The sequence below is a fragment of the Numida meleagris genome, chromosome 6 (genome assembly GCF_002078875.1).
Source record: "Numida meleagris isolate 19003 breed g44 Domestic line chromosome 6, NumMel1.0, whole genome shotgun sequence".
Lineage (NCBI taxonomy): Eukaryota > Metazoa > Chordata > Aves > Galliformes > Numididae > Numida > Numida meleagris.
In genome coordinates, this window is record NC_034414.1 from 23,743,908 (window position 1) to 23,770,199 (window position 26,292).

The window sequence follows — 26,292 nt, forward strand, 5'->3', positions numbered from 1 at the left end:
GTTTGCCAGGAAGGAAACAGTACAGATTTGCCACTGAGTGTCTTTGATGTTTTTGGCTGGAAATCAACTTGGAGGAACAAAGAGCTGAGTCTGGCGTGATGCACCAGCTAGCAAGCAGTAGACTTTCCAAACCTACAAGTTCAACAATCAGAAAACAAGTCACAACGAACCCATGAAAATTGTTCCTAACCTGGAAAGCATACAAGCTCTGTTCCCAAAGCACACACCTCCATCCTAAGCACGTATGGTACTGCACCTTTGCAAGTAGTGTCGTGTCCTAAAAAGGGCAGGAGAAAACCCTTAGGGGATGTAGGAAAGGCGAAGGCTGTTCTTGCTCCTTGCCAATCTGTTTCAGACTTGGCAGCATCACCCCCCCTCAACTAGCAACTGGCCAACCACAGACCCACATCAACATTCTTCAAACCATTTTAATTTGTGCTTAATATCCTGGTAGGCATCAAGCCTGTGCCACTTGATACACAACATGGAAGTCCCTTTCATCTTAGTGTGGGGCAGGTGGGCTTCAAGAGAGGCCCGGAAACGATTATTCCCAGTGGATATAGCGATTAAAAGTACGTATGAACATTGATTGCTATCAGGGGATTTCTCTGACTAGAACACTTTTTAGGACAATGGTAAAATTGGTTAAGCACACCCTGGAAAATACCTTGCAGCTGATAGCAAAACGGTGAGCCAAAGGTTCAAAGATATGATCTGGCACTAAAAGATACAGGGCGTAGCTTATTTAATTATTTTAATGCAAAGGAATAAATTTAATTTATGTGAGTGATTAAAGAAAAATAGCTCTGCGCACCTGTGTCCCCCGAGGGAGGAATGAGTCGTGCAGCTCAGTCACAGTCTTAAGATAACAGCATCTGGGTAACTTTATTTCAGCCCATCCTTCTTCCCTCTTCATTATGCAGCCCATCTTGTACCCAGAAACATCTTCCCAGGCCCCTCTAGAGCTGTCAGAGGTACCAGATTAAGCCAGGAAACCACACTAGCAAACAGGCTTCCACTCCTCTCAGTCTGCAGTATGTTCCTACTCAACTGCAAAACCATTTTCTAAACTTCGTGGGCGTGTATACACTCCTTGTTGTAGAAGAGTCCCTATCAGCGAAAGACATATTTTCATTATTTCACTTCTTTAGAGTCATTAACCTCTCCCCTAAAAGTCTAAAGGAATAAACAGGCACGGTCCCCACAGTGCTAAACATCACAGTAAAACTGACCTCTCTAACAAATACCTTTGAGTCTGTACCTGGAGAATAAATTAACCTTCAACACAGAATTTCAGGCATTTCTGTCACCCTTAAAATTGTACACAAATATGTATGGGTCACTGATGAATACTGTCACTGGAGAATGGATATTCATTAAAATTTTTGTCACGTGGTCTCAGGATCCTGGCAAAGATCATCTCTCCCCATTTCCCATAAGGCAGATAGGGAAGCAGGGGAGGGAAGAAAATTGTGAGCAGAGAACTAAAAGAATATAGCACTTGCAATCTACTTAAGAAGCCTCTCTCCTTCGCTCTTCAACTGCTATGCTGTTTTCCAGGTAGCGTGGTTCACACTGCCAAATCAAATCCCAGCTCTGGCTTCCTGTTTTCTGGCTGCTGAGTTCCACGGAGTGGTACAAGCAGTGTTTTTTAGCCCAACCAACTCTATCCTACACAGAAAAGTCATAGAAAAAATTAATTTATGGGCAGGTTCTAGCAGGCCAGAGAGACAAAATGAAATGCCAGGGGTCTAGTTATAGCAAAACACTGGTACCATAATTTATGTAAAGGGTACTTTCCATAACAAACATTGGAACTATACTGCAACATTACCTATTTATGTAAGCACAAAGTTAAAAATCCACAGGGTCCAATGTAAAATAAACATGATGATTCAAAGGTTTTAATACTGTTTCAAACTCTTTGAAAATTCAGGGAGCTAATGTTGTATTGGTATAGATGCTGCTCCTATTTTTTAGGCCAACTTTGCAATAAAGCAACAAGTCCAAATCAGAATGGAAAACTCAAATGCACATGAAATGATACAATTACAACGTGACTTCTCCACTCATTGTCTTCCTGGTAGAATTCCAGTATACTGCAGCTTCCATATACACTATCCTCATCATTTATTGTTTATGACTTATTCCAACTATGGCTCTCTTCCCTGCTCATACGAAATCCTCCAAGCTAATGGACCATGCAACACCTTTGTTAAACTGTTCCTTAAAATCCCATGCAACTACCCCAAAAAGGAACCAAGTGTGCCTGCCACACTCATTTGGTAGGTACTGCTTCTTGTTATCAGACTTAAAACCTGCCAGGCACCTCTCACAGGAAGACACAACAGCATTAAGTTCAGAGAACAGTCTTCTGGCAGCCAATAACTTGATGTCAAGTAGATATCTTTTCACAGAATAGCTTAATTCTTATCATTAAGCCACTAGCGATGACATTACACCTAGAGTCTGCACAATCAATTGCAATACGTACAACAGCTCCCTCAAAGTCAGCTACTCCAGCACTTGAGAGAATGGCACTGATGGCATTGCCACTCTGTTCACACACCAGTGCCCCATCGCCACTCACTCGCACAAGGTTCAAAGTGCATTTTGGAATTAATGCACTTTGGATCAAAACCAAATTCAGGGTTGAACGGTGGCTGTTCAATTCAAGCATGGCCTGATCAGGTCATACGAGTTTCCTCCAGTGTACAAGTAAAAGCCAGAGCAAGAATTACATCCACACTCAATTCACAGTCCCTACGTTCTCCACTACAATAGTTTACACAATCCCAACTAATTCCTTTTAGCTGTAACTGTATCAAATTATTTTTACGTTTGTGTTTAAAATAGTAAAAACAGTCCTTTTATAAGCCAGTAAATGACTCGTTTCTTCTTATGAGAACAAACAGTCCTGGTAATTTGTAGGTTTGACTAAAAATATTATAAGAACAAGCACTGATAAATATTTGAGGAAAGTCACGAAGGAAAAGGAAAATACTACTACCTGAAACAGAATGTATGCGCTGACATTATCTAAGTCAGAAATTCAGGAGGAAGAAAGAAAATACATGTCACCTTTAAGTAATGACATAGTGTATATGTAATTTTTTATTACCAGCAGCACTCATAAAGTCTCAATACTCGCAGCTCCTATGTGCTGCAGTGCCATTTGCATGGGTTACACAATACCCCTTTCAGCACACAACGGCAACATGATGGAGTTAACCATACTGCTTTTGCATATTAGTTACCTAGGTTTACAGCTTAGGTACGCGTCCCTAAGTTTATGTTAATAAGAAGCAAAATTCTTGGAAAGAGAAGCCTTTTTTAAGAGGCCAATAAAACAATAACAAAACAACAATAACAAAAAAGCTCACCCTGAAGATCAGTACACCAGCAGAAGAAAGGCTGGAATAAACTTACATAGGATGGTAAAACACACATCAGAACTGGTCAGTAGGTATCCTCCATTTAAAGCACCAGCAGAACCGGAGCCTAGAGCAGTGGCCGAGTCTTATTTATCAAATTATCAAATCAGCTAGCTACATTATCGCCCAGCTTGTCATGAGAGATGCCTTCTAACAGAACACAAGCTCTCTACCAGAGCTTATCTACTGTGTGCACATGAGTGTTTTTCTCTTGACTGCTTCATTCCTGGCATAGCAGAACGTTTTGAAAAATCAGGAGTGGGAATTCCTGGATAACAAGACTGATTTGTATTGATTATTTTCCTCCTCCTCAACTAAAGTGCTCAAAATACACATTTTAATGCAATTACCATTATAATTCATTTCAGTTATCAGAAGTTCAAGAGCATTACAAGATTTAATGTACTTGAAATACTTTTGGTGTTTTTAAATCTCTAGGAGCATACAAATTATCAGCTAAATATACTTTCAGAATTTATTCAAAACTGGAGCTTAACTAAGGGTACTACTATATTAAAGCACATTAGAAAGAAACACCTACAGCAACATGAAAACAATTTATAGTTAATATTATGTGAATAATAATGATGCGTATGAACTGCAAAAACAGAATAACATCAGCTCTGGAAGACTTTTCAGCATTAATGATCTTTCAGGATGCTCTTTTTAATGTCCTCAGATATCCCCAAGGACCACCCTTAGCAAGAGAATTATGTAAATAAAACTATCAACCTAGAAGTTAAATCACCATACAACTGTAGTTCCTCCCAGCTTTGCACAGCTTAGCAGCACAGTTTTCCATTAACTCTAAAAAACAAGGTTAAAGGACAGAACGTGTAACAAAGTGCAAGTAGACCTGGTCATAACAGAGATAACACTACGACATGAATGAGACATGACCAGCTATGCAGGAACGCATGCTAAATGCCGACACGACACATTGTATTCTATATGTTCACAGATTCAAAATTGCTTCCAACAAAAATTTTGAGAAATGGTTCAGCTTATAATTTTATCCTGACCATAACTAAATATTTGTTTCAAACAATCAGCATATTAATCACAAACCATGACTTTATAGTCTTTCACTGAGTACGCATCCTGAGACCGCTCACAGACTGCCTTCATTGTCCAAGTCCCTCCATCAACTACCTCCTGCAAAAAGTAGTGCAGTTGCTAGGCATCACCACCTCTTCACTGCCCAATTGTTGAGCTTTTTTCCCACTAAAAAAATAAATAAATCTGAGTTTATTCAGCATATTATTAACATTGTGGAAGTAATGACCATTCCAGCTTGTTACAAGGACATTAGATAGCCTTTGATAGGCTCCCTGTCAATTCATGCTTACAGAGGTCTCTATACTCTCCAGTTTTGGAAATCTATGTCACTCAGGATCAGATTCCATGTGATACCTATCAAGCTAAAGCAGATGTCCTGTAGTGCAGCAGGAGATTTGGTTTGAAGCTGCAATCTTTTGGAGAAAGTACTGCACTGAGTCTAAGAAGATTCAAGCTTATCATCCTTACAAGCAAACTTCAATACATCAGTGGGGAAATAATTCATTCTCCACATTATAGCTCTCCTATTTACACAAAAGAGTAAGAAAGGGAAAAGAAAATGGTATTGTTTTCTCTTTTAAGACCATGATGTCCTTCAGATGGAGTGCTCCACAGAAGCTTAGCAAATGTCTCAACTATGAGGACACTGAACATTGGTCAAGATGCCTAGATACAAATGCATTGAACACGAGGGTAAAGAAAATCATACAATTATAGAATCTTTTGAGCTAGAAGGGTTGAGTTTAAAGGCCATCCAGTCCAACTCCAGAGAACAGGAACACCTACAGTTAGATCAGGCTGCTCAGAGCCCCACACAGCATTCCAGGTGAGGTCTCATCAACGCAGAGCAGAGGGGCAGGATCACCTCCTTCCACCTGCTGGCCATACTTCTTTTGATACAGCCCAGGATATTGTTGGCTTTCTGGGCTGTAAACACACATCACTGGCTCATGTCTGGCTTACCATCCACCAGTACCCCCAAGCCCTTTACAGCAGGGCTGTATTCACATCCTTTCACCCCCAGCTTGTATTGATAGTGGGAGTTGCCACAACCCAGGTGCAAGACTTTGCACTTGGATTTGTTGAACCTCATGAGGTTCACCTACACCCACCGTTCCAGCCTGTCTGGGTCTCTCTGAACAGCATCCCATCCCTCAGGCACATTGACTGCACCACAGAGCTTGGTGTCATCTGCAAACTTGCTGAGTGTGCACTTGGACTTTCTAACTCAGTATTTCTGTTCAGGAGAAGAGTAAGCCCCAGTTTTGTGCAAGGCCACTGCAAAACTGGAGTTCTTTGCTGGAAGCTACTCTTGGCTTTGTAAAATGTGAATGTTCCTTCAATTCGTTAAGCCTAAGAGAGATGAGGAAACAGGACCACTTTCCTGGCACTTAATAGCCCCATGCTTTACCAATAAGGCATTTCCCTAACAGTATATTTATGTTCTTACATGTCTTACGCTGGCAAAGGAAGAAAAAAAAACATCCTGGAATTGGTGAGTAGAGAGAAGGAGAATCCAGAGGAAAATTTCAGAAAATTGCAATAATCTTCAGCATTTTCTTTTTAACAGAGAACATGGGGAAATCTACAGTTTGAAGCTTCAGAAGCAGCTGCATGAGTAGAACAATAAACTGAGCGCTCTGTTGCCTATTATAAATAATGGAGCAATCACCAGTTATTAAACCATAATGAGGAAGGCCTGGAAAAGTGTCTCAAATAAGCTTTATTTTGCCTACTGTAGTTCTAGTCTCATCCATCAAACACAAAACACATTTTCATCACCATCCCTGAACGCTAACTATTGTTTATTCAGTGAAAATACTGTTTAAAATATCCTGCTTACTACAACTTCTTCACTGCAGCCTTTCTGTGGACTTTGCAGACATCATCCCCTTTCCTGTTCACTGAATTCAAGTCATCTCTGTTCTTCTACCTACTGTCTCACAGTCACTATGGCATGAGATTTGCATTTCCCAGGAATTTCCCTGTACCAAGAATTTGCAGTTATTTTTCATCCTAAGTGAATGCTTGATTCATTTCTCTCTGTTCATTTTTATTTTAACTCACGATTGCTTCTAATTCCTTTACAATATATTTAAGCATGTTGTCCTCTTAGCATCCAAACTGGACACAAAAGATTAACCTTACATACGGAGGAAAAAATAAAAGATAAACAGATAAACACCTCAAGTAGCACAAAAGGCTACTTTGGCAACTAAATTCATTTGACTTGTTTTGGGAATCGAGAAAGGAAAAGGGAGAAAAGAGGCTAGGTGAAGCTTGCCCTTTCCAGGTCAGGAAAGAAAGAGTGTCATCCAGTCTAGGAGACTAAAGAATATCTTATGTGGAAGCCTGGGGCAACACAATTTCAGAATGAAATTACAGAGTGTGAAACTTTTTTTTTTAATCACAATTGCTTACAACCCCACATCAGACACCTCTATTAACAAGACTTAGAGATACCAAAGAGGACAAATCCAAATAACAGTGATTCCAGAATGCCAGGGCAGTGTAGAAAACAAAAATGTATCTTATGAAAACACTGTTTATTGATTTCCCACTCTGAAGACAGAATTCATTCCGTAGGATCTGTGAGCAGCCTCATGAAGACAGAACAATTTTTCCTGATAACATTTGCAGCCAATGAAAATACCCCAGTGTAGCAAACACTTTCTAATAGAGGACAGACTGCAACTTAAACAGAAAGATGCCCTCTCTACATGATCAACAGAACAAGCTCTTAGACAATTACTACTCGATCTGACATAGAATCATAGAATCCTTAGAGTTGGAAGGGACCTTTAAAGGTCCTCTAGTCCAACTCCCCTGCAATGAACAGCGACATGCACAGCTTAATCAGGTTGCCCACGTGCTTGCACATGTCTTTTTCTAATCCAAACATCAGAATAATTTAGAAGGTTTTACAAAAAAAAAAAAAAGGGGCGGGGGGAATGGTAGATCAGCAAGTAGAACAGAGACAAAGGAGACTCACTTCATGTAGGCTAATAGAGCTGCTTGCACAATGTTGCACACCTCTCCAAAGTCTCACTTCTCAATTTTAGGTGTAAAACAGAAAACTGGTTATTTCTTCTTACACCTTAAGAATTGGTAGCCTGCTTCCTAGCTTGTTTTGACTGATCCAATCCTAACTGACAAGTTTCACACAAGTAAGAGTTAAGTGCCTATTTCATTAAAAACAATTAAATAAGCCCAAAACCAAGTTGGCTTGTTAAAAAAAAAAAAAAATTTGCAAGTTTCAGCCTAGAGCAATTCTGTGGAAAAGCTATGAGTGCCTCCATTAATCTGTAGGTTGAAAATGCTGATGTAGTGTAACAGAATGACACACAATTGAGGGGTGTATCTAAATGGCATGCTGCAATATTGTTCTCGAATACCTGAACTAATGCCAACATTGAAATCCATAATAAGAACTTCATCAAAGTGAATCTCTCAAGAATCACCCTGAGCAGAGAGCTAAAACTCTTATTTCCTGCCTCGAGTTTCTGTAACACAGAACTGCAGTGTGGTTATGTAGGCACGCACAAAGCACCTACCAGCAGTCTAGCAGTTAAAGTGCAAAGTGGTTCTACTCCAAGAGGACGTATATCAACCCTCTGCTTAAACTCTTCAGGCCTCTTTACTATCATGGTGCACTCTGAAAGAGATGTCAGATCCGTACTCATTGACCCTTGTGCTAGGCTGAAGTAACAGCTGTTTCAGCCTCCCCCTGCAAGGGTATCTTTCCCTTTACTAGAAGCCACAATGTTTCTCCAGCTCCGTTCCATTCTGACTTACCAGAGGCGGCAAAACCATGCTGAAACACGTAATGCAAACCAACTGACACCATTTCTTGCCTTTCCTTGTACAAGAAAGCCATGGAAAATTAAGCATACCTTAATAACAGTTATTAGCAAACAGCCTCTCGGGCCTCGAAAGTAATGGCTGAAGAGTCTCACTTCAAAAACATTGATTTGAACACAATCCAAATGCTTACAGCTTGCAGTTCATCTCCTCTTTAGCAATTAAGTGAAGTCATATTGACTTCTCTCCCTCATAATTATCTTTCACTTGACACAATAACACCTAATCATTTCACTCTTTAGTTTACTGGAACATGTAGTGGTAACACCAACTGCCAGAGCAAAAGGATGCAGCCCGCAGGGGAGTGGCTGCTTTGTAAGTTAAAAGGTTTTTATGTTATGTGGCATAAAGAGATCAGCAGGAAATATTACCTTTATTTCAGAGGAAAAGCCCACCATCAGACCACTTACTTGCAGCCTAAGAGCAGCACCTTTTCTGATGCAGAAGCGAGCAGCTTGCTCTCCTCAGACCATCAGGAAGACCGCAGCCCCCTCAAGGAGACCCTGGCCCCGCGGTGCCCCTCCCTGGCCGAGCTGAGGCGGGCACCGAGCTCCCCACCCGCTTCGCCTCACACGCGGTCCCGAGGCCGGCAAAGCGCTCCCCGGGAAGGCCGAGCCGCCTCCTACCCCACCGAGCTCTACTTCACGCCGGGCCGCAGCCGGGGGACTGGGCTGCCTCGCTCCTCACCTAGGTACTCGGGCCCAGGCAGCCGCTCGGGGCTCAGCATCCTCCCACCGCCTCCACCGCCGCCGCCACCTCCCGGCTTCCGTCCGTTTCCAAGGCGCCCGACGCTCCCGGCGCTCAGGGCCTGGCGTTGCTCCTCCGCACGCCCCGGCTAGGAACGCGCCCTCACACCGCCAGAGTTCCGGCCCAAAAGCGGCTCGGGCTCCTGTCCCGCCTCAGCCCCCGCCCCGCCGCGGCACCCCCGAAAGGGGCACGGCCGCCCGCGATGCGGGGCTGCGAGAGAGGCGGGAAAGGAGGGACCTGATGAGAAGGGTCTGTGGAGGAGCGTGGCGGCCTGGTCCTGAGGAGGGGACCGCAGGGGTGGTGTGGCGGCCTGGCTCTGAGGGAGGGTCTGGGTGATGGTCTGGGGTTGTGTGCTCCAGGGCCAGGCGACTCAACAGAGGGAGAAGGGCTGAAGTGACAAACGTGGAGAAACATTTGAAAAGTAATTCCAGTTAAATTTAGTTTGGAAACCAGCAGATGCCTAATGCCAGGGGGCAGCTGGAAACCGTGAGCTACAGTTGCAGCGGAAAGACCTGAATTCTAAGGTAATGGCAATAAAGATACTGAAGGGTATTGTGTAACAAGTTTATCCCAGAGAGCAGGGCCAGCAGTGACCAAGGAGGCCCCATGCAGTTACATCTGTCTTGTCACTACTGCTCACTCTGCTCCTGTGTTCGTTTGTTTGTTTGTTTTGCAACCCTGGTGCTCTAGAGAGGAAGGAATGGGGAGCATCAGGTATTGCCTGTTGTTCGCAGGAAAGCAGAAGGTAGCAGAAAAGTCCTGAGCTATGGGGCCCTTTCTGCTCTTTCTGTTAATCTGGGAACTTCTCAGGGAATGGCCCTTGTCCCAGCAGAGCTATTCCCATGGCAGGAACTGGCCTTGCTGGGTGCCCCTTCCCCAGAAGCTGGATGGACTAAAACTTCCAAATGCCTTTGCAGTTTCTCACATCAACATTAGAAATATCCCAGCCCAGGATGTAATCCCAGGAGTTCCAAATGAAGGACTGGGAAGTGTTGTGTGTTTTTAATGACAAATGCAAAGCAACAGAAATGAAATAAAACACTTAGATATTGTTGTGGTTTAATCTGGTGGGTGGCTGAGCACCACACAGTCATGTGCACACCTCCCCCCTTCCCAATGGGATGAGGGAGAGAATCAGGAAAAAAAAAAGTAAAACCTGTGTGTTGAGATAAAACTATTTACTAAGGCAGAGAAAAGGAAATGGATAATCATTGTGACTATATGTATGTATGTATAAATATATGAATGTATATAACAAGTGATGCACAAGCAATAATTCACCACCTCCCAACCAAAGCCCAGCCGGCCCCTCCAGCAGTGGAAGAACACAAGATGAACTCCCACCCCCTTCAAAACTCCTTCTGCATGACGTCATATGATATGGAATATCCCAATGGCCAGTTTAAGTCAGCTGTCCCAATTCTGTTCCCTCCCAGCTCCTTGGGCCCTTCTCTGAGAATGGTCTTGGCTCTGTACAACACTGCTTAGCAGCAACTGTAAACATTAGCATGTTATCAACTTTGTTTTTCTCCTAGAGCAAAAAATATAAAATCATTCCAGACACTGAAGAAAACGATTCCATGCCAGCTGAAACTCAGAGAGATGTGTGTACAACTTTCTTATATTCCACTGGGGGAAAAAGCTGAATGTTGCTGTTGGAAACCCATCTTCAACCTCTACTCACAGTCACAACCACAGTTAAAAAAGAGCAAACAGGATGTTATAGCTAACCTATTTACATTCCTCCCACAAGACTGACTGGGCCACTCTGTTCTCTTTGTCTTGTATTGTCTTTAAATTAATATGTCTTGGATATAAATATTTAAAAGATGAGTAGTGAGAATAATGTAAGAAACAAACAGTGAGACATTCCAGTGTGAAGAGTGGTCAGATAAAAAATAAGACTGCGTTAAAGAGAGTAGGTATAACCTAGAAAATGAAAATGTTATCTAAACGGTTTGTGATACAAGAAAGTTCACTTAAAAACTCTTCTATACCCAGTTTCGCCATTTGTGCGTTTAAGTGTGTGTATTTAAAAGGCCATAAATCTGAAGAAGGGAGATTGCTGATACTAGATAAAATCAGATTGTAGAATACATTGATGTAAGATATTTTTGAGGCCAGGAATTCAACAGAATTGAAGCAGAAGAGAAATAGGTGTTTTCACGCAGAATGAGTGTAGTGGAAATGCTGAGTCACAGCCTGAACCAGCGATTGAGCATCTGGTGGGAAGGCAGGGCCAACCCAGGGGAGCTTAGGTGCATGCAGTGCATCTGAGTGACTAGAAGGGCTAGAGCCAGGATCCACCCCTTCCCAGACCTCACTTAAGGGTTGGCAGTAGAGGCAAGGATATTTTGCTGGAGATCCCTGCATACCTGAGGTCTTCCCAGGGTAAGCAGCTTTTTTCCTTTGCTTCTGTAACCCTGGCTGCCACACCTGGGCTTACCCCTAATTGCTACAGCCTAGGACTTTGCTAGCCCACTATTATTGCTGGGCTCTCCGACAATCTATAGCATTACAATGGAAAAATATGAGATTATGTTATTACATATAAAAGCATAGCAAAAAAAAAAAAAAAAAAAAAAGTACAATATCTGGAAAACTACGAACTACTATACTCCATAGCAAAGCCAATTGACTAATTGGGTTTTTGAAAACATTTCTCCTGATGTGAAGTCTATTCCATAACTACTTACTTTAGAGTTTCTGTCACTTTGCAATGAGGTATCTCGTTCTGGGCCACTGCTGGAGAGGAATTGAATTGCAGAATTTGATGGACCCCCATTGGTTTAAGAGTAGTTTACTACTCCTGTAGTTTCAAAACTAATGTTTTCACAAGTAATCTTTCACCATTAGCCAGGTAGTTTTGCTGATGTTGAAAAGCCAAATCTAGAAGCTTTTTCTCTTCTATGCTGCCAGTCTTTTGAGCTGGTAGGAACCTTTCCACAGATTGTGCAGTTTCTTTTTTGTTGTTTATTTCTGTAAAACTCAATTTTGCCTTGATCATTATCTGGAGCATTCATTTACAAGGGATTTTTCAAGTCCAGTTTTAAATACTACACCATATTTCTATTCCTTATTTATTTGGGATTTTTTATTTGTTTGTTTTTCTTACTGTTTGGTTTTTGTGAGTTGGACTTCATTATTTCCTTTAAACCAGCTCAGGGAATCCTTTTAGACTCTGAACCCATTTGTGGTAGTAATACATTTCAGTAGTAATGGCACCTGACTGTTAATAGCTCAAAGAAAACTATTTAAAAACAAGATGTCACTTCTGGAGCCATTTATAGACTTCTTTGTAATTCCTTTCTGGACTTGCTAGGGCTGGGATTAGGTGATATAACAGGTCAGCTCTAGTACTCACCTGGTCTTCTCACACTCGCTACCTGAAAAAGGAGAAACGCTGCCAGGCTGGCTGTGGATGTTAAGTATATTTCCCCATATGAATCTTAGCACTCAGGAGTATTGCATTTTAATAAAAAGCTCTTTTAAATTGAGAAGGCTTTTCTGGGTCAGTGGAAAGCATCTACTTAATAGCTGCTCCAGGAAAAGGAGCCCTTTAACAGGGATTTAATGTTCTTTCAGACCTTGCTGGGAGAATGATAGTGAAAAACTATAGTGTTCTCTATCAGAAACCCTTTGGGAAATGATCAGGTGATCATCACTTTAGGATGAGCATATGGAATAGACTCTTGGGGTTGCCGTTCACCCTGGAATCTTTTAACTTATATTTTTTAAACTGAAATTTCTGAGTTTTGTCTACCAGCATTTGATTTCATTTAGCTTAATTCCCCTTTAAGTCTGGTTTAAGTAGGCTTTCAGAAATCATACCTTTAGGTAAGTTGGGCTAGTTTAATTATATGAGAGCCCTTGTGACCACAAGTTAGAAGAAAATCAGTGGTATAATTTAAATTATATCATGAAAGAGAATTTCCCTGTTAAATTCTGATGCATGGACTGGAAAAGTCCTTCCTGTGTCAGCTTTGTAAGTGTTTCTCAGCAATTAGTTTAGATTACATTTCTATTCTCTTCCATTTCCACATACTTTGAGCCCACTATGTTAATTGTGTAGCTTAATCCTTGCTGGTTTTCTGTTCATTATTCTAAATGGTATTATCAAATTTGACCTGAAATATTTCTCTTTATTAGCCAAAGTTCTCCTGAGAAACAACCGCTCTTTCATTATATAGAATAATAAACAGGACTAGATATCAAGCAGCAAATTCCAGAGGAAATACCGCTTTAAGCAGACTGAGTCATTTTGTCTGGCTTCTATTATTTTTTCTTAGGATGAAATATTTTATTTGCTTAGAATTATAACAATTATTGCTAACGTAATTACATCAAATCCAAGAAGTATTGGAGGCAAAATCTTAACTTTCCTTTTTATTTTTTTCTGAAGGAGGCAGTTGGAGACTATTGCTTTAAGATTTACTACTGCAACACATGAAGAACTAGGCTGTGAGGAGTCTTCAGTCTTGTCCATGTCTGACTTCTATGCATGTGAGCAAGTTTTACAAGAAATACTAGAAAACTGTCCCTAGCCTTTTATGTTCATCTTTTGAGTGTCCATAACATTGTCCTATTTTGAGAATTAACTAAGAACCTGTATTGCACAGGAATTAGCTTTTGGATATTTGGTGATGCTTTGTATTTTTTGAGGCCTCTGATGCATTTGCCTGTAGAACTTTACTGGGTGCACTAACAAAATTGCTGGTGGGATAACAAAACATGTTTATCCAACGACACCTGGAAAATAAATCATATTGAGAGGAGACAGATACTGAGTGAAAACAAGCAAGTGTCAGTTCTCATTGATAATCCATTATCTTAAGCACCATAGCAGAGATAAGTTTTGAAGAGCAAACTGTGGGGAATAAAAGTTTCATGTGCTATTTTTTATGTAATTAATTGGAAATCTTGTAAATTAAAGTAGTATTCTATTATGCAAGACATCTTAAGAATCAATGGCACTGCAGCTGGATGATTCATTTATGAGTCACTTAGAAACCCATAAATCAGAAATTTATTGTGAGGTTTTTAATAGTTTTATTTATGAATTATGATCAAAATCTCTGAACACACGTGCTAAAAATATGATTATCTTAAATTAAAAGGTCAGCCAAAATTACAATGAAATTACATGATGGAATCTGTATTTTCATACTGTTGATTCCTTGGGAGACGTTTATAGAGAAAGATGCAGTTCTCCCCATGTTTATCCCAATCTGAGCCTTCCCAAACTGAACGAACTGTTATCTCGTTCACAAGCAGCACAGAGGCTTAGCACAACAATTAAAGCAATCCTTTTTTCTCTAATAATGCAGTATTAATACTAATCTACTTCTGCAGGTAAAACATAGGCAAACAGATGGGACTTAGATCATTTCTTGAAGTCAACAGGCTTTAGAGAAACGAGATTCACAAAAGTTTTTACTCCTAAAGCCTGCCACAAAATGAAATTTGGAAACAGCAGTGTATTTACCAGCTAATGATAGGACTTGTCGACAGCTGCAGCTCTCCCAACTAGCCATCATTTGTACCATTAATGGACTTAAATTTGACACTTGTAATTGTACCTGTACCAAGTATACACTTAACTAGTCAGGTGTCATAAAGCATGCAGGAAATCATGCTGTGAATGTTGTAAGATCATAATTAATTTCTTCTTTACTATAGCTTACCTGCATTTTAATCTGGATTTTTTTCCCTTTGAAATGGTGGACAGAAAGAAAGTACAGATCTTATCTAATTTTGAAGTTTGTACATCAATAAACTTTGTGTTCACCTGAGGACAAGATTTAATCGAGTTCATAGATCTTTATATTTAGAACATAAGTTCTTAGAGGAAAAAAAATATTCTACTCCTTAGTCATGTGAGTAGTTCTAAATTATAGGTGATGTGCGTGTGAGGAGGGAATATTATTGTGACAGGTTCTGTGATTTATTGAAGCTACATCTTCATTTTAAAATCAAGGGTAGTTTTAAGTCATATGCTACAGTTCTGGTGTCTAGTAAATGTATTGTCCAAATTCTGGCTGCTTCTGAGCTCGGCATTAGCAAGCAAATCTGTTACTGTTTTTGTTATTTTTTTTGTAACGTCAAGCTGGAGACAGACTCTCCTTCAGTTTTTGTTCCCATTATCTCTTCAAGAAGGAAAGGACAACATCTTTAAAAATACTTAAGTACCAAGAGAGTGACCCTTCTAAGCTGGAATGCTGCCCCACTAATGATGCAGAGAAGAAAAACAGCCATTTCTGGCAGAGTTTGCAGGATCTCTCATGCCAAACAAAAAAAGTCTAATATGCCTGGTAAAAATAAATATCACCATGAAATTCTGGCATGGGAAACATTTCTGACAGCCAAGGCTTAGCTCATCCTGGGGGGTAACTCAAAAAGGCCTGTAATTTTCATTCTTCAATCTTATTCATCGAATGTTTCTTGCAAATGGCATCATCTGGACTGTGTTGTCTATTAGACCAGGTGTCTGCGTGATAAAAAGTAAATGAAGCTCTGTGTGTGTGCAAGAAAATGGGCAGGCCTGTGTGGGAGTAAACTGTTGGTTCTAAAGCAGAAGCAAAGCAGTGACTCTGACAGCTGTACCGGCCAGCTCATCGGGGAGAGGGACATGAATTCCTGTGTGCAGTACAGAGACTTAGCACATTCAAAACAATCTGGAAGTATTCTGTCTTATAAAATCTACAGGGAAAAGCAAATAATGGAACAAGGGAAAAACAGAAGGAAGAGGAATTTACAGATTCATTAAAATTGTGAAATTCTTGGAAAACAATCCTTATTTTTTGCTTGTTAGGTATGTAAAAGAGGGTCTGAGTATTTATTAGGGTTGTTGTGAGAGACCACGACAGAATATCACAACTTTGTGAGAGCTGAAGAAGGATTTTTACTGAAAGCACACAATGATATGCCAGTCATTCACTAATACAAGAAGACAGAGTGAAGAATGTTGTTTCCCTTCTGTTACATAACACTTGAGGTGTTTTCAGGAGTGACATCTCTGTGGAGTCACTAGAAGAGAAGACAGATTACATAGTGGCTGGAGAATTCCAAAAGAGATATTGAGAAACAATAGACAGGAGATGGAAAGGGTGGTATGCAAATCACTTGCTGAGGGGAAAAAACAACCCAGAGGAAACTGAAACAGTAAATTCAGATATTAAGGTTTATCTGAGGAATGTATTAAAATTCTCTTCTGCTTTGCAACTTAATCATGTTAGTTTCTAAAACCGAAAATTAGAGTCACCATTCCCCGTTTGAAACTGATAGCATGAGGGTCACTCCAAAAGTAATGCCTCCTATTTTATTATGTTGGCCTGTGACATCGGAGGTGGATGTTGGTGGTATGGCAGTAGAAGCTGGACCTTCCCACCAGTATTCCATTACATTTCTTTGCTGTTTGACAGCTGGCAGCAGAGGGACAGTCTGACAAAATGACATCTGACATGGAAGTGTGTATGAAACACAGGTGTGTCATTGAGTTCATCCGTGGGGGGGGAGGGAAATGGCACCCGCTGATGCTTACTGAATGTTTTTGGAGACCAAACAGTGAATGTGAGGTGGTGTGTTTCAGCAGTGGTGACAGCAACATGAAAGATGAGCCACGTTCTGGACAGCCATTCAGATTATTAGAAGTATGGTGTGCAGGCTCTTGTTCATTGCTGGTGAAAATGCATAACTAACTGTGGTGGCCATGATGAAAAACAGTGTTTTATAGCTGAGAATTGGCTCTATCAAATAGTGTTATTGTGCTCTTTGTTTCTGTTGTTGTGTGTCTGTGTAAATGAAAAGGAAGTGTTACTTTCAGAGCGACCTACATAACATGGAAGGTAGTAAGAAACTGTCCTCAAAATTCCAACTCTTTAATGCATTAAAGTTTACATATTGTTAATGAGAGAGGAACAATGATGAAATTTATGTATGGATTGGTTTCCCCTAAACACTGTGTCTGGAGTACAGTTCTGGTATTTACCAAGCATACTCAGTATGTTCTAAGTTATGTGAAGCAGAATCTTACAGTCTCTCTGACAAACTTTTTGCTGTGAATTAAAAGCATGATTTTATGCTTGTTGAAATCCTTGGTTAAGCTTCCATCGACTCTGCTGACCTAGACTGAAGTTCAAATGGAAATGCAAGACACAACCCCACATTACCTTGAATTCTCTGAACATTACTCTTAGTTAAACGTTACATTTTAAATACTGTTAAAGTATGCTAAAACTGCAATGACATGGGCATGAGTGTATATGACTGTGAGGGAGGTTGAATGTATGCGTGTAGATGTTTGAGTGGCTGAACTTAGACTTGCATGAAGTGTGGATGCAACTTTGGATCTTACTCCCACCTATGCCTTTATTCAGGTCTCACTTGGTGTAGGTAAGAAGCAATTAATTTGTTCCCTGATTCACACTTATCAAGAAGTAATATGAGAGAGGGAGAGGTGTTAAGAGGCGTCTCTGATTCAGCCACCTGATAGGAAAGCAGATGGTTGACATCTCTTATCAGGAAGACTCAAGGCTTGTGTGTGCTGGCAGTACTTGCCTAACCCATCGTGCCAGTGAAGCATAAGAACTGAATCATCTTCAAGAAAGAAAACACTCTTTATCTGTCTGTCTGCATTTTTACATGTCACTCGTCTCCATAGTGGCTGGGATTCTATAAACAAGAAACATTTGTAAGCTGAGGGGAATATACGTTTGTGTTTTTCACATCTGTTCCTATGACTCCTTGTTTCTCTTGCAGGTCCAATTCAGATACTCTATTATTTTTTTGAGAAAGAAAACTCAGTCCATCAAAGATATTCTGGATATGGAGGTATAAGGTCACCTTTCTTTCTAGTTGTGTGATTGAGTTCCACCGCAAACTTTTTACCTGAACATGGAAACTATTGATTACAAACCATATTAAGAGCATCAAAGACAGGCACAGGTCCTCAATTCTTTGGAATATGCTTCTCAGTGCCTGCAAAAATTAATTTAGGAGCCACAACTTCTTGCTTATCCACTTGAATGTGTTCGGAGAAGAAAAGTTATTAGGCTTGTGCCTTCAAACTGAATTCTTCTACTGGTAGCCTTTAACAGAACATTTTCCTTTTTTGATCTTCCTTTTTCTCTTCTTTTTTTTCCTGTGCCAGTTAAGGTATTAAACTGCGGTCTTCCTAAGGCTAGGCCACAGGCTACCTTTGCAATGCAGACATTGTGCAAGGCCTGGGTAGCTGCCTTTTCACTGCAGGAAGGAGTCCAATCGGGAGTAGAAGAGGGTGTATTTGCATTATTTTTACATAGAAGATGCAAGGGAACCGGCAAGAGAGAGAGCAGAACCAGCTTGCAGGACGCCCAGGAGGAGTTACTGTCTCATAGAGAACATGAAGAAAGGTTGGTTTGTTTGTTTTTTTTCTCCGTAGTTTGAAAGTCAATTTACTTTCTTTGTTGTTGATGTTGACTCCCCTCCTTAGCCCCGACAACAAATATATAAATGGGTTTTCAGATGGATCTCTACTTTGATCACTACATTACAAAGTGACTTTTTGCAGGATTTTTCATCTCGGCTTCTGAGTGTAGGCATTTAATGCAGCAAATGAACAAAAGGTGGAGAAAATGAAGTAACACACAGGCTCTGAATTGTTAACCTTTGTTTTATTGTGCTGTAAATGAAAACAATCATGGCAGCACAGCAGAAGACAATACGTGGATTACTGTTTTCTCAAGAATTAGCGGGCTTTAACTTCAGAAACAATGTAAAGAACAGTACAGGACTTGAATATTTATGACATCTAAAAGTACATGTGGGTTCAAAGCAGTGGTGTCACCGCTTAGAAAATCTCAGGGAAGGCAACAAGGGAAAAGTGATAGCATAGCATAAAATATAAATCAATGCTAAAATTTCATGTAATGTATTTAACATAGAGACCATCATTTACAAACTAGGTCACCAGCTGTGGGCCCCTCAGCTCTTTGGAAAATCAAACTGTTTCTTTTTACATCCAACAGTGACTTCTGAGGCCGAACAGTCCATCTGCGTCTTCCTATATATGGGTAAAATCTTTGGTTTTAGCTTAACTGGCATTCCAAGCTACAGCCTCTTTGGTTCAGTAGTGATATTAAAAAGGGAACTGAAGTGGGTAATGTAGCAGTAAAATAATGACAGAAATTAAAAGAGCCATTGGAAAATCCCATAATCTGATGACACCAAACCTGTGATTTTTATGTTGAACCCAGAACTCCATAGGGAACCACTTGCTTTTTTTCCCAGATTTTCTGGTTAGTTAAGGAAGCTCACTAGTAATGCAGAATTTGGACAACAAAAATGCTGGCTTTGTAATGATCTTTCCAGTTAGACTTTTCTGAAATATATCGACTGCTGAACTAGAGGCTTGTAAGGTGTCACAAAAGATCACCTAGTCCAGCCTGTGTTGCATCAAGGCTTAATTAGATCAAGGTTAGTACCAATAAGATGATCAAACTTTGTTCTTAAACAATTTCAGAAGAGATTCAGCAGTGCCCCTAGACAGTTCCAGTGTTAAGATATGCTTAGCTGGAATGCTGACTAGCAAAATCTTTTAAGTATTTCTTGTCACAAATCAAGTTGACTCTTTCGTGCCTTTCTACTGGAACCACAGAGGATAGCTGATCAACATCTCTATAATGAGCTTTTATGTATCAGGAAGCTGTATCTACTTGGAGCTTTTATTTTCTTGACTAGGCTAATCTAATTCCTTCAGCTTTTTCTCACAGGGTTTGTTTTATAAACTTCTAATTATTTTCTTGTTTCTCTTCATCTCTGTTTATATTTTAAGGTGTTCATCCAAGACCAGACACAGGATGATGCCTCTTGGGGCTTCATACCCTGCAAAGTTTAGAAACAAGACAAATTGTTTTGCTTGACACACCTTTTAATACATTCCAGAATGAAATGCAATTTTTAGCACCAGCATTGCACTGTTGATTTATATTGTTTGTTATACATATAGCCCTAATATGTTTTTTGCTATATTTCTCCCCTGTCAGGAGTTCATATTTTATATTGATGATTGTTTCAGAATGATAATATTTCACATTTCTCATTACTGTTTTTTCCTTGTTGGTTTTTAGACAATCTGTCCAACTGTCAATAGCATTTGAGATCTGTGATCTCATCCTTCCTAGCATTTGTGTTCCCATTGCCATTGTTTTGAGATTATCCAGTGTTGTTAGTATGGATTTTCAAGTATAAACATTGCATTGCTTAAGTCATCAGTAAACACACAAAACAAAACAGGGCTTAGGACAAGCCTTGAAAGGTAGCAATTGAAGTACCTTGGAATTTTGGTAAATAACCACTGATGAACACTATGATTTTATTCTATCAAATGCCTATGGGCCTTTCACTAGTTTTATTTAAAACATGATTATGTGAAAATGTATTGTGAGATGGTGTCAAAAGCTGGACAACATTTACAGTGTCCATTGCCTTCTGCTTACCCACTGAGCTTAACAATGCTCCTAAGATGGAGGCTAGTCTGACACAAATGCATCTTGCTCCTATTAAATTAATTCATATTATGTTATATATTTTAAGCATGAATTTTGCAAGCCTCTGTGAACATAACACTTAAGCTACAACAGAAGTTTTTACTAGGAAATTTCCTTCTAGAAGGTTTCTTCTAGTAAATTGAGGTGTGTAGAAGCATCTTCCCAAAGAAGGGCTATTTGAATACTTTGAAGTACTTTGAAAGGTAAAAGCGAAATTGCCCATCACGTCTTTCTCTTTTTCTACTACTTATTCAAGCCTTTGTGGTTTAAAAAATAGTTAATCTTCTCTAATAATCCTACGTGTTTCCTTTCTTCCTCTTCCAATGACATAGTGTCATTGGTTCTGTTTTTCCTGACAGAGTCGCTATGTTCTGAAAATAATGGTAACTGCTATGTTATTTCATAGTAGTTAATTTCTCTCATTCAATTTATTTAATCTTGTGATTTTGGGGGGGTAGAAATTGTGACATGAAATGATTATGATGATGATAGCCTTCTCCCTGTTGACTTTATATTGCCTGTTTTATTTGATTCAGTGTATTGTCATGTCAGCTAATCATTAATTATATTTTAATTACTTCTTTCTCACTTCTATGTTATATAGATATGTTATATATCACTTATCAGTGATCTATATGTTATTACAAGTTACGTAATGTTCCTCATAACTGTGGGTAAAATAAAATGCACACCTTGTGCAAGTGTTAAAATGCATTCTGATATGTGTATAGTCTGTCTAAAACCTATTTGGCTGGAGAGAGGCACGTACTGAGCATTCAGTTCAATTTTACTGGCAGCGTTTAGCAACTTTTCTAATGTTTTTTCACCATAAATGTCCATTTTGCACTGCATCAATCTGCTTTACAGTTACTCTCCAAAGATCTCATATGGAATCAAGGCTGTATTCAGTCGTAGTTTTGTATCAACAGATGGGTAACTGAGAGGTTTGGAATATAAATTCCCACTTCTCTACTGCAGCTGATCTGGGAAATTGTTGTGAAAGTCAGAATAATACTATGTGCTTCTCTAACATTTCTCCATGGGATTTCAGAATGATTTGTAAGTCAGAGATATAATTACAGGGAATTTGAGCATGGACAGGAAACTGATTTGCCAGAATGCAGGCGCAAGTTACAGAGGACTGGTAAACACACTTTAACAAACACAAGTGGGTAAAAACTCTGTTCCTTAGGGAAAGAAGGACTGGAGAAATAACAAGTGAACTTTTTTGTGTTTATGACAATATTTTTCAAGAAGCTTTTCTTTCAAACTTGAGAAAACACTCCTCTCAACTACTGAAAACTGCTCCATGACCTAGGTATATAATTATCAGGAAGTTCTGGGCCCCGTGTCTGTGCTTTATCATGTGCAGTACTTTGGTTTTAAAAAGTCTCATAAGCTTCTGTGAGCCTGAAGTCAGCAGGGCTTCTCTGATTTATACCACCTGAAGATCCAGCCTCAGTAGAGAATACAGCTTTATATGAGCTTTGGCTGTGTTGCCCTATAGTTTTAGGGGGAAGCAATAGTGTAGGGGTTTGGCATGCTGGCCGGTCAACTGTTGCCCTGCGGAGTGTTGTTAACATTTTATCACCTTTAACTTCACCCTTCTGTTCCCAGATCTTCCACTTCAATCATCTTGGAGCTGTTTCTCTTAAATTAATTGCTTACTCTTTTAGTGGCTCAATGTGTCATTGTTTCCAAGTCAGTGTCAGTATAGAGAGGCTTTTTAATCTTCCCATCCAATCACTCCCTCTTGGCTATCTTTTTCAGTTGTTACTCTTTGGCAATTTTGTACACTTTATTTATCAAATGTGCAGGATTTGGCTCCGTGGTGGAGGTATTATTACGCTCATACTATGTGGAGTGGGTCTGTTCTCATCTTGAAGCAGTGATTCAGCATATAAAAAAAAGAGACTTCCACTCCAACCTGCTCTCCAGTTTGGGGCCATATATTGTAAATTTATGCTTGGTTTGCTTCTTATGGTGTTCCTGTTCTTGGGAGTTCTTCCCACCAAAGCTGTTTTGGATTACTATTTTTTTTTTCTTTAGATTGAACTCAGTTCATCAAGAATCAGCCCTTCCTTTCATTTTCTGTTGACATTTAAAAAAATATCTTTTGTCTTCGCTGTTTTACACTTAATTAATAGGAATGGCAGAATTGTCTCCATCACATGCTGTGCTGTTTACTTGCTCTTGTGATTCTTTAAAGGAGAGGAATAATTGCAGTTTCCTCTGGATTCATCTTTGTGAAGGCTTTAAATGAGACCGTTCCTAACGCTGCCCCTTTGGTGTCAATTTGACAAAGTTCCCATCTTCCCCTGTGGTCCAGAGTTTGGAGTATCTGAATCAGCCATCCATCCAAATTAATACTTTGAAAGCAACTGAGATTAATTACTTAAAAAGGTTTCTCGCATTGCCAACTCTATGTATTAAAATGTCAAATACTACCACAGAGGATCATAAAACTGGCTTTAACATCCAGTGAGAGCCTGTCTGCTTCTAAGCGCAATGCAGAAACCAGGAGGCGCATAAGACAATTGTCCAAATGTTAATTTCTACTCACATGGGCTCTGACCCAAGCGTTTTTTTAGGGGTAGCAGAGATTCCTACATCATCAGCTGTCCCCGGACAGCTATAAAGGAAACGCTAAATATCAGATGATTTGCCGTGCGCGGCGGGTAAAATCACTCTCGGAGACTGCAGCACGTGCGATTAGGCACGGAACTCGGGAACGAGGTACTCGGAGGCTCTCAGTGTCGGAGGGGCGTGTGGCAAAGGGCGTTGGGACAGGTAGAGAGGACTCTGCCTTCGGTGCGGCGGCGCAGGTCGGGAAGCGATCGCCCTGCCAGCGGCGGGCAGCCCGCAGCGATGCTCCTGGGCGGCGCTGCCGGGTGTGGGGAGCCGCCGGGAGGGGCCGTCCTCGGGGGCGGCGAAGGGCGGGGGTCCCGCAGCGCAGCCGCCGCCCCGGGGCCGCCCGTGCCGCGCGGAAAGTTTGCGAAGTGCCTGGGCGCTGGGGGGAGCGGGGCGGGGGCTGCCCCCGGCGGGGCTCCTCCTCCGGGGCCGGGCCTGGGCCGGGCGGAGCGGGGAGCGAGCCCCCAACCCCGGAGCTGCCGCGGCTGAGGAGGGAGTGAGCGGGCGGCGGTGCGCGGGACCGGGGCGCAGCGCACAGGGGGAGCCCGGGACGCGGTCGCGGGCGGTCCGGGCGCGGGGCCGGGGCGCTGCCACCATGAGGCGGCGCGGCGGGGGCTCCCTCTCGCCCGCGCCTCCGCGGCTCCTGCTGCTGCTGCTGGGAGCGCTGCTCCGCGCCAGAGGTAAGCGCCTTGCAGCGGCGTCCCCTGGCCCGCGGGGCCCGGCTGAGCCTGGGCGCGGGGAGCCTCGCCCGCGCGGGTGCGCCCCGCGCCGCTCACCTGCCCGCGCCCCGCAGCCCTGCCAAGCGCCGCGCTTTGTCCCTGCCCCGTCCCGTCGCCGGACGCGGGACCGCGCGCCTTCCCCTGCCCCACGGGAAGCTGGAGGCGGCACGGCCGGGGGTCCCGGGGCAGCGCTGCCACGGCCGGGCGGAGCCGGAGGGTACCGCCGCCCACGCGGCCGCTGCTCCCCGCGAAAGTTCGGCGGCGGCGGGCCCGGGCTTTGTTCCCGCGGGGCGAGCGGCGCGCCGGGCCGGGGCGGGCGCACAGGTTGCCTCGGAGGCTGCCGTGCCCGGCGTGTCGGGACAGCCGCCGCTCCGCAGCAGGAATGCGGCCGCGCACCCGCCGCGCCGGGCCCCTTAAAGGCGCAGCCCGGCTCCGACGCGGCGCCCCGGGCTACCTGCCTCGGCGGGCACCGAGAGCGCTCCCGCTGCGCTCGGCACGGCACGGCCGGGGCTGGAGCGCACCAAAAATAGTGGCGGCGGGGCCGGTGAAGGGGTCGGCCGTAGTCCTAGCGAGTGGGGCAGCAGTTCCGTGATGTTTAGTCGGTGGAAACTTATCTTTGTGGCTGCCCTACCAACTGGAAAGCAATTGCTTCCTCTTGCGCGCTAACGTTTTATTTTACAAGGGTGCCCGGTGGTGAAAACATCTGAACGCTTCTTGGAATTGTTTATGAAGAGTTGGGAAGCTTTGGGGGGAGGGGAGCTGTGTACCTCACTTTCCTCCCCTCGCTCCTCCAGCAGCTGCTGTATAATTTCACCCATAACTTTCCTCCCATGCTTCTCCAAAATTACAGGAAGCATTTGCAGTAGTGCTGCTGACCTCCATCATTCTGCAAGTATTGCCTCTGGGGCACAGTCACATGGGGTTTGGCTTTCAAGTAATATTATTTCTCTTCCAACAAGAGACCTAATTGCAGGCAGTTTTGACAAAGGTGTGAAACCAGCTTGGAGAGGCTGAGTGCAGTTCTGAGTATCGGAAAACCTGCTTTTTGGAAACAAGAGGTGCTCTTAATATCCTAAGTGCCGCACAGGTACTTAAATGCAGTCTGGGGTGAGAAGGGTCTAAAGTATGGGTCTTAGCATGGATGCAGATCTGGATGTGTTTTATTTTGGCTGTTACCCAGGTGCTCCTAGTTAATGTGTCTGGGCTGTTAACAGCCATGTGGGGGATTTCTGTTTGCGAAGTGCAGGTTTGCTTGTAGATGGTTGTGCCTTGATGTCTCTGGGATGCTTTTTATGGCACTTTGTCTCCCTTTCAAGTAGTTCTCCCAACACTGCCCTTTCCCCTATCCTCTTGTCAAGTGAACGTGCGTTTATGGTTGGATGTGCCAACTTCTTCCAGAATTGAACATCTTTTTCCATTCTGGGATGAAATCTTTTGCAGTAAGGGCACGATTTCTGAACAATGTTTTTTTTTTTTTTTTTTTTCCTTTTGAAGGTAGGAAAAAGATAAGGAGGTGTCAGGAAGGAGGTGGCAGAGAAGATGCAGGCTTTGTGGCATGTAGCTGCTCCTAGTTCCCACCTGCTAGCATCTGCAGAGATTTATTTCCATCGTTCCGTAGAAGTGCCTGTGAGGTTGATGTACAGCTTAACTGTCATAAAGCATCCACAGCCACAGAATTCACAATTGCAAACAGGTAAATTACAGGAAATGTTGAAAGCACTTGATCATTTTCTGCTGTACCTCAGTGCACGTGCAGGTAGAGCAAACAAATCTGCAAGATTGAACTTTGACCATCTGTTAGTGGAGAAGTCTGTGCCAGAACAAAAAGCAGGTCTGCAAGTATTGTGAGCTCTTGGGGAAAGTGTCTCATGGGTAAAAACGGGCATAGAGGGAGAGAGTTAATGGTGTACATTGCTGGGTGCATCATTACAAAGAAGGGCTCGAAGGTATGATGCTCTATGTGAGCAGAAGTGCAGAATGTCACAGAACCTGTCTAGGTGATGTGCTTGATGTTCTAGCTCGTGAAGCTCTGCCAGAAGAATAATACCAGAGCTTCACCCTCCTAAACATCTTGGCTACGCATTTGAGTCACAGACTTGAATGTGATGCCTCTGTAGAAGTGTAGTTTGTATGGGAGTTAAGATCTCCTCTACCTGTGCTTGGCACCACTACTGATTGTGCAGCTCTGAGCCAGATGCAAAACTCTTGTATTCCTTGTGTCTGTGTAGAGCTGGTAAAAACTCTGTTTCCTGGTTATTCTGAGAGTACTTGAGTTTGCTGATGATCAGATTGGACGATATTCCCAACTCATGATGA

At 42.1% G+C, this 26,292-nt stretch overlaps 2 protein-coding genes and 1 long non-coding RNA gene across 10 annotated transcripts in view; 2 read left to right on the forward strand and 1 right to left on the reverse strand.

Moving 5' to 3' along the window:
• The window catches only part of C6H11orf49 (chromosome 6 C11orf49 homolog), an 81,418-nt gene extending 72,224 nt beyond the window's left edge, over window positions 1–9,194 (reverse strand). For 3 of the 4 annotated variants that reach the window (XM_021401419.1, XM_021401417.1, XM_021401420.1), the window contains exon 1: window positions 9,042–9,194. In XM_021401419.1, the coding sequence (XP_021257094.1) occupies window positions 9,042–9,081 (40 nt within the window). In that variant the 5' untranslated portion in view covers window positions 9,082–9,194. Of the gene's footprint in view, window positions 1–8,764; window positions 8,973–9,041 lie in introns of those variants that run through there. The other variant, XM_021401418.1, reaches the window with a different exon arrangement.
• The window catches only part of LRP4 (LDL receptor related protein 4), a 95,285-nt gene continuing 78,488 nt past the window's right edge, over window positions 9,496–26,292 (forward strand). For 2 of the 5 annotated variants that reach the window (XM_021401377.1, XM_021401378.1), the window contains exon 1: window positions 25,455–25,669. In XM_021401377.1, the coding sequence (XP_021257052.1) occupies window positions 25,516–25,669 (154 nt within the window). In that variant the 5' untranslated portion in view covers window positions 25,455–25,515. Of the gene's footprint in view, window positions 9,626–10,688; window positions 10,706–13,503; window positions 13,605–23,688; window positions 23,938–25,454; window positions 25,670–26,292 lie in introns of those variants that run through there. The other 3 variants (XM_021401383.1, XM_021401380.1, XM_021401381.1) reach the window with 3 other exon arrangements.
• LOC110400980 lies at window positions 13,611–21,340 on the forward strand. Its single transcript, XR_002440187.1, has 3 exons — window positions 13,611–18,490; window positions 19,106–19,150; window positions 19,912–21,340. It is a non-coding gene; the product is annotated as an uncharacterized LOC110400980 (long non-coding RNA).